This window comes from Alexandromys fortis, unplaced genomic scaffold (assembly GCF_014885135.2).
Source record: "Alexandromys fortis isolate MF-2015 unplaced genomic scaffold, M_Fortis_MF-2015_v1.1 scaffold_51, whole genome shotgun sequence".
In the NCBI taxonomy this organism is placed as follows: Eukaryota; Metazoa; Chordata; class Mammalia; order Rodentia; family Cricetidae; genus Alexandromys; species Alexandromys fortis.
The window spans coordinates 444,375-453,240 of NW_026067925.1; the positions used below are offsets into that span (position 1 = coordinate 444,375).

Below are 8,866 nucleotides of genomic sequence, written 5' to 3' on the forward strand. Positions count from 1 at the left end.
GGAAGCAAAAGCCTTGCAAATTGGCCTCAACTCTGCAAAGTCCTCTGAGCACCTAGACGAGTGGAAACAAATGAGAACTTTGGTGTCAGAGCTGCTCAGGTGTAAGTAGCTCCATGGGTACAAGTCAAACATTTTTAGATTGTATTCACTGTGTCTGAGCCTCAGTTCCCTGGTGTCTAATATCAAGCTGACAAAGATTATCATGTGGAGATCACATAAGATGACATTTAGGGACTTGCCTTCTTCCTTAAAGATACCAAAATATCAGTGAAGAGGAATTACACATTTAAAATAATTTTTGAGTTCTTGTAGAGAGCAGAATTGAAGTAAACATTCTCTGGTCACAAACCAGACCGTTCCCTTGGCACTGAAACTCAAAGGCCAAGGTCCTAAGCATAAGGAATGACTAGGATGGGACACAGTTCCTTCAGAATTTCCTCTAGAGTTACACACAAGTATAGAGTGAGGACCAGGGCCTTTCTCAACAATCTCACTGCTGCTGTCCAATTCCTTCAAGCGGCAATCAGCACCCAGCCTACATCTCAAAGGCATCATCTCTATGATGGATGACATAGGTTGTATTTACATTCCAGGAAAAGAACATAAACCCACAACCAAACAAAATTTATCTTCGTACAGACTGAGGGTGGCAATAATTGGGAAAGGCTGGAGGGAGGAAAAGGAGTGGGAAAAGAATGCAATCATATTTAATTTAAAATAATAATAATAATTATTATTATTTTTAGAGGCATGAACTGTGGTGACCCATTTATTTATTCCCAGCATTTGGGAGGCCGAGGTAGGAAGATCTCTGAGTTTGAGGACAGCCTGGTCTACAGATCAAGTCCAGGACAGCCCAAGGCTATACAGAGAAACCCTGTCTCCAAAAACAACAAACAACAGGAATGATAACAACAAAAGCGTGATCTCTGGCTCTCAAGCCTGGAAAGTATCCAAGGCTGGTGCTGACTGCCTTTAAGGCTAGAAGTGACTTGAGGAGCCTGGGGTGCCTGTACTGCTAGCAGTTGGTGTGAACTCCGTTCAAGCAGGGAGTTTTTGTCAGAGTTGGGGACTGGACTCCTGGCAGCTAGTATGGCCTTTGGTCCAGTAGGGGTTGGTACTCTTCTGAATGGTGTGGCCCGCACCTGAGCAACAGTGTGTCAGTAGCTTGGGTCTTTTGTATTTCATCTGAGGCTGCATGTGGGGGTTCTGAGGGTAGGAGAGCTTCATACACGTTCTTCTGACTGACTTGGTCTGTACCTGAGCAGCTGGTATCTGCCCAAGGTAGGTGTGGGGGCAGGAAGTGGGATGGGAAGGGATGTGAGCAGGGCATGTGGGATCAGAACCAAGGGTATGAGCACAAGGGCAGGTGGACCTCTCACCTCTTCCTCTGAGTGATGCGACCTCCAGCCATACTCTCTTAAGTAGCTTCTCAAACACCCAGGGATACAGGACAGGGAGGAGGAATGTTACCTCACAATTTTCTTGCTTTGTTTTTAAAAATTAAAATAAAAAATATGTAAAAGAATTATATATATGTGTTTCTCTGTGGATATATATATATACCATATTGTGTGCAGGTGCCTGCTGAGTCCAGATTAGGTCTTTGGATTCCCTAGAACTGGGACTCTAGGGGGTTGTGAGCAGCCTGAAGTGAGTGCTGGTAACTATACTTGGATCCTTTGAAAAAAAAAAGTCCTTGTAACTGCTGAGTCATCTCCCTATTCCCTTTCCATCCTCTTCTTACTCTTCTTTCTCCTCACCTCTTCTTTTTTTTTTTTTTCTGACGGAGTCTTATGTGTATGAAATTTGTCTTAAACTGCTCTTGCAGAAAACATAGGTTTGGTTCCCTCATAGCTCACAACTGTCTATAACTCCAGTTCCAGGGGATTTGATGCCCTCTTCTGGCCTCCTTGGGCACTGCACACACATGGTGCATGTATACATGTAGGCAAAACATATTAATATGTTTAGTATGTATTAAAAAGAATGTTGGGACAGGGAAGAGTATTTATCTTGTTTGAACTAGATTTTTTACATCCTGGATGACAAATTGCTAGTGGTCTCTCTACTTGTTTTCATTTTCTCTTGTTTCCTTTTCTATTCTTAATAACCTGATTTTTGATAGCTGTTCTTTCCTGAATTTTCTCTTCTATCTTGGCCTCGTTCTTTGTCCTAATCATGCGGGGCCAGCAAGATGGCTCGCCTAGTAGGGGGTGCTTGCCAGTGAGCCCAGTGACTTGAGTTTGATTCTCGGGATCCACATGGTAGAAGTAGAAAACTGAGTTAAAAATTGTCCTCTGGCCTCCATGGCCCATGGCATAATAGCTTGTGTGACCTCCACCCACAGAGTGAAACAGACATACTGAGGTGCAAACACACACACACACACACACACACACACACACACACACACACACACAGAGTCATCCCAAGAGAATCATACAGGGCAGCAAAAACCCTTTTGAAATCTCTCACACTTGCACAAAAAAAAATTATGAAGACACCCAAGCTTGCAATGAACACTGTTTATTCTCCTTTCCTGTGTCATTAGCATTCTAGTTACTAGATAAGTTTTTTTCCAGCACATGTGAATTCATAGACTGGAGAAGATGTCTGGATCCCACACCACAAAGTTCTCAATGATAGAACAGAAGTACAGCTGCTTCAGTTATCTCCTGGCTACTGCTGTACCCAATGTGAGTTCCGTATCCATTCCCATCAAAGGCAGAGAAGTCGCCACACTGTACGGGGTCACCTTCTGGGAAGAATCCTCCTCCACCAATGCAGTGCTGAAAAACAGGGGAAGGAAGTAGCAATGAGAGTTCAGATGGTGTTATGGTTTGGATATAAAGTGCCCTCCCAAAGGTGTTATGTCCCCAAGACCTTCTTCTCCAGTGTAAGTAACATTCAGAGGCAGAACTTTGGGGAAAGGCTTGGCTACTCATTGATGGATTTCCAATTTTGAACTGACTATTGGGAGGTGGTGAAACTGGGGATAGGAGTGGGGTATTTGGTTAGAGGAAATAGATCACTGAAGTTGTGAGTGGCATGTTTTGAAGGGTATTTTGCCCTGATCTTTCCTGGTCTTTCTTGGCTCCTTGTGGCTATGCAATGAGCCAAATTGCTCTGATATGTCTTTCCTGCATAATATTCCTGCACCGCTATGGATTTAAAAGCAACAGAGCCAAATGACAAGGGGTTAAAATCTCGGAAACCATGAAATTAATAAAGCCTTAGACATTAATCAGGTTTACTGTGTTTCTTGCTGTAATGAAGCAACACGATTAAAACAACTTGGGGAAAAAAACTATATTTGGCTTATACGTTCACATCACTGTTCATCACTGAAGGAAGTCAGGGCACGTATTCAAACCGTGTTGGAACCTGGATGCAGGAATGGATACTGAGGCCATGGAGAAGTACAACTTTCTGTCTTGCTCCTCATGGTTTGCTCAGACTGTTTTACAGAACTCAGGACCATCAGCTGGGGGTGGCACCACCCACAATGGGCGGGACCCTTCTTCATCAATCAGCAATTAAGAAGATGCTCCATAGTCTTGCCTACAGCCTGATCTTATGGAGGCATTTTCTCAGTTGAGGTTCCCTCATCTCAGATGACTATAGCTTGTGTCAAGTTGTCATAAAACTAGCTAGCACACCCTTCTTTCTATATTTAGCTTCTCTCATGTATTTATCACAGTGGCAAAAAACTAACAAAGCTGATGAGCCGAGAGACAACTGAACAGCAACTTCAGTGTTATTCCCCCCCCCCCCCAGACTTTCCACTGGTAGTATCATCCTATTTGATCCGTAAAGGCCCTTACATTGACTTTAGTGGCACCACTGTCTCTTCCCACTTTTCCTTCAACTTCTCTAATCGTTGTCCTCAGGTTTCCTGGATAGAGTTCATTCATGAATCCCTGAAGTGCTACTTCCCAGAGGGGACACATTACAGTTCTCTTGTACTTTGTGTTACCCTTTTAGTGTTAGTTATGAACAATTCACTTATGGCCTAAAATCCCTAGCTCTAATCTAAATATTTCTTAAATTTAAGACTTAAAAATTGGACTGCCACTTATAATCACTCTTAGGACCTTTACACATACACCACATGGCAACAAAAAACAAAACAAAACAAAACAGCAACAACCCAGTTACTTACAGCTACAAATAACTTATAAATGGGGATTAGTTCATTGACAAGTTGTCATTGTGGACATCATAGGCGGTACTTACAGAAACTAGATTGACTATGATGTTAGTGGGCAATACAAATCCTTTGGGACCCCCATCATATTCAAAGACCATCACTGATCAAAGCATGCAACACTGGGGCTAGAGAGATAGCTTTGTGGTTAAGAGTACTTGCTGCTTTTACAGAGGACCAGGCTTGTGTTCCAGAACCCATCCATATGGGGCTCACAATTGTTATAATTCCAATTCCAGGGCATAAAATGCCCTCTCCTGGCTCAAGGGCACCAAAAACTCAAGCAATATATAAAACATTCATGTAGACAAAACACTCATACACATCAAATTAAATAAATACATCTGAAACAAGACAAAACAAACCCCCTTCCAAACAAGCTAGTAACAAGAAGGCTGGAGAGATAACCCCAGGTTAAGACATCTAATTACTCTATCAGAGAACCACAGTTCAGATCCCAGCATCCATATCAGTTCCCAGTATCTAATCAAAAGATTTCCCAATCCCAACTTTCCAGTACCCAATTCTGATTTCCAGGGATCCAATGTCCACTTTGACTGCTGTGATCACTTGAATATACATGCACACACATACAAGCAAAATCAAACAAATGTTTTTTTAAAAATCCAACATCATATAAGTATATATCCATCCTTGATCCCAAACATATTCAGCATCTAGACATCTTGGTTTACTATTTGATATGCACCTACTCAAACGAAAACCATGAAATTTTTCAAAATGTCTGTTGTGAAATATTCCTTTGCGCTGTGTGAAGATGTGTTGTTGTGCTTGGTTTGATAAAAAGCTAAATGGGCAATGTCTAGGCAGAAGGTATAGGTGGGACTTCTGGACAGGGGGAGTTCTGGGAAGAAGAAAGGCAGTTACCAGCCAGAGGTGGAAGAAGCAGGATAGGCATAAATGGAGATGAGGTAACAAGCAAGAACCTGATTAAAAAAATATGGGTTAATTTAAGCTTTAAGAGCTAGTTAGAAACAAGCCTAAATTAAGGCCAAGCTTTCATAATTAATAAGAACTCTCTGTGTTATCATTTGAGAGTTGGCTGATGGAACAGAAAAATACTCATTATAAGTGTCTTCAATGCCCAATGTCTGTGTTCAACTATTAATAAATTTAAATTCTTTGGAACTCATTTATTCCCACCCCCAAGTTTTCATCACATCAGGCTCTAATTTGAACCTTTGAAGCCAATACTTATTACCTTATGCTTAGTTTTTCCTCCATTAGAATCGGTCACCTCTAGGCTACCAGTGTCATCTTTGAAAGATAAAGAATGCTCACATTAATTGTATCTACCTGTTAAAAGATTGCAGTGATGTTCACCACTTTATACAGTCCCAAAACCCACCGGTCTGATGTAAAAATTGTTTCCTGATCTAGTCCATGTTAAACATTTCCAAAATTAGCACTTCCTGTATTCCACAACTATCTTACTTAACAAAATTGAAGATAGTTTGGTACTATTGGTACAACACCAGATATTCTCCCTATTTAATCATTCCACTTCGCAGTCCCAAGGTCCTCCTTGATAGCAGAGCTGCCTCCTCACGACCAGGTGAGGGTAAGCTACTGACTAAGAAATAAGTGGACTCTGAAATCCTCAGAATCATCTGCCAGGAGCTGATGACCCTTTTCCTCAGACTGTTATTTTACAGATGTCGGAATCCCAAAAGAACATGCCATTTTTTAAAAATAGTTTCTTACTATGTAACTCTGGTTGATCTGGAACTCACTATTTAGACCAGGATGGCCTCAAACTCACCACCCAAATGCTGGGATTGAATATATGCATTACCATGTTTTCCAGAACATGCTAACTTGTTACAGACTTCACTCTGGCAATAAAATGACCCTATTCTCAATTTGCTTTTGGTGAAAAAGTATCAAAAGAGCAAAACAAAACAATTTGAGTCTAATGATCCCAGGCTCAGTGGGACATCAGTTTGCTGCAGTGGAGCAGAGTCCACCTGCCTTGGTGCTCAGTTGATATGCCAACATCCAACAAGAGAAATTCCTGGTGATATGGAAGAGAATCACCTGAGAGGTCTACCAGATGTTCAGGACTCTCATAGTAACCCCTTGACACAATGAACACCTGTACAAGTCTTGGAAGCGGATAGAAAGAATTATTTTTCACTCTGAAAGCTAAATCCCAGGTGGTGAGTGACAGTACCCGATGACTCTCTAACAATCTCAGCCCCAAAGGTTTGCACACAACTTCCTGAATACAAGTGTCACCCTCATTCCTGGTCACTGAGTGCTTTATCCCAAAAGCTAAGCAAACAGCAACAGTGCATTAGAAGTTTGTAATGTTGACCATGGTTTTCGACAACACAGGATTTCTGTATCTAGATAGAACTTCTGATTCATGAGACCAAGCAGGCACAGGGAAAGGTCACACTCTCATACATGTACACACATTAACAGGGCAGTCTCCTATATTCAATAAACACAAATACACACAGACAACCCCAGTCTTATTCGTGAGCCTCTTTGGTCACTACACAGACTCACATGCTCAGTGTTACATCCAGTGACTTTCATCCCAGCACACAAGGCGTTGGCTGCTCCTTCATTATTAAACACTCTGAATTGGATGTATCCTGCAGTGAATTCATCTGAAAACAAGAGACAGAAAACAACATTCAAGGATAATGCTAGAAATAGTTGTCAGCTTGAAGTTTGGTGTTGAAAGGATCCAGATATACAGTTTGAAATATCAGACCCTTGGGGGAATTACATCTATTCCCATCCACAGACCCCAGGAGCTGGTTCCTTGTTAAAAAGTCCCCATCTGCCAGAGCTTGGATGGAGAAATTTCTGATACGGCAAGGTGTTTACCGAATATCTCCCAGGTCACAACAGTAAGCAAGTGCATTCATTCTGGTTCTGTTCATATTTACCTTGCTAACTTTTCTTTAAACCTTACATCCCAAGCATAAATAAGAAGAGCATTGAATTATACAGCACAAGCTTAGCGTTTATAAAGAGTATATGCCGCATTTTCAGTTCTATCAAACAACATGGCAGATATCCCTCACAACTGAAAGAAAACCATATTTTCCTGTTGTTCAGCTTTGTGCACACGGAAACTGGTTTGTTCCTAAAAAACTTTTGACTGATAATGATGTTGCAAAGAGTCGATTTTGGAACCATTCATCCCTGGTGCAAATGCTGACTCTCCTGCTTATGCCCTGTGCTCGTTGACAAGTTCTTGGACTTCAGTGCTGCAGTCTCCTAAGCTGAAAAACGAGTTAGTGATAGTTGAGAAGCCAAGGGAAATCAATTGAGTGAAGTAACTCAAAACAGAAGCATTCACAGAAGAGAAGCAGGCTGTGGCGGATGGTAAATGGCTGCTGCATGGCTGCTGCTTGTCATAACTGAGTTTAACACTTGTCCTGCACAGGGTTCAGAGGTGCGTTAGAGACTCACTCTGGCCACTGGGGGAGTAATAAGAGGCTGCCTTCTGTGCATCACCAAAGTCATAGCGCACAGGCAATGCTGGGCCATTGTCAGTCCAACACTTCCCTATTCCATATTTCACTGGGTACATCTACAAGGAAATAAAAAGAAGTAACTGCATAAGGATGGCAGCATTGGCAATCTCAGAAACACTGCCCTGCACAGAGAAGGCCTGCATGTGTCCAGTAAGTGAGATTGTTTCCAAACTAGTCAGATAAGAAAGAATCCTTTCCTTTGTGTCTCTCTGACATCTCAGACACTTCCTCTCTCTCTCCTCTCCCCTCCCCTCCTTTCTCCTCTCCTCTTTTCTACATACATCTATCCTTTGTCTTCCTTGGCTCAATACACTTAGAATTAGGGAAAGACGTAACACAACCCATCCAACCTTAAACACCTGCCTCTCTCTCCACACCCAGTAGTCTCCAGTACCTGGTACAGGCCAAACAGGTTATGGCCCATGTGTGGCAGGAAGCCAGTAAAAGTGCGATACCGCAACAGGGAGCTGTTCCTCCAATTTTCCAGGGGGCTATTATTGGGCACATGCCAGATGCCCAGGTTCTCAGCCTGGATGTCAAAGTAGCCAGGGTTCTGGAAAGCAACCAACACTGAGCCTGACCAGACAGAAGATTTCACTAAGCAGAAGACCCTCATGCACAGTGTCCAGCACAGCTAGTATCTCTGGGCTCCAGGTGGACAGAGGGTCAGCCATGTTCAGATGTCCTTATTTCCAAGGGCAGTGGTCCCATCACCACCACCTACTTACTGAAAACCCTACTTGGTAGGATGCTGAGATTCAAGGTTGCCACGTCCACAGCAGTGACTGCCGTGTAGTGACAAAATGCCTCTACGCTGGCTTTTGCCTGCTGAAGGATTGGGGTTAGAGCTTCTTGGAGCGAAGCCCCAGGTGGTCCCCCTGGCAATCAGCAGTCCAGAGAGGACCTGATGCCCTAGGCAAATCTCGTATCTGGAGATAGCCTTGAGAGCGAGCCCTCCTGACACCCTGTATGATCTTTCTCTGTATTTCTCAATTTTCTTGTTTATAGCTGACCACTTACCAAGAAATCAAAGTACGTCCTTGGCTTGGCTCCACTGTTCAATAAAGCAGTCCTTGAGGAACTGAAGTATGCCCCACGCCACATGAGCCTGGGAAACTTTATTATTTATGAAACAGAA

General features: G+C 42.7%; 1 protein-coding gene across 2 annotated transcripts in view; it reads right to left on the reverse strand.

Annotated features, from left to right (window-relative positions):
* The window catches only part of LOC126502234 (intelectin-1a-like), a 142,616-nt gene that overhangs the window by 7,206 nt on the left and 126,544 nt on the right, over positions 1–8,866 (reverse strand). Inside the window, exons 4-7 of one of the 2 annotated variants that reach the window (XM_050143108.1) lie at positions 8,123–8,281; positions 7,664–7,784; positions 6,746–6,849; positions 2,611–2,792 (exon numbers count right to left, since the gene is read on the reverse strand). In XM_050143108.1, the coding sequence (XP_049999065.1) occupies positions 2,640–2,792; positions 6,746–6,849; positions 7,664–7,784; positions 8,123–8,281 (537 nt within the window). In that variant the 3' untranslated portion in view covers positions 2,611–2,639. Of the gene's footprint in view, positions 1–2,610; positions 2,793–6,745; positions 6,850–7,663; positions 7,785–8,122; positions 8,282–8,866 lie in introns of those variants that run through there. The other variant, XM_050143109.1, reaches the window with a different exon arrangement.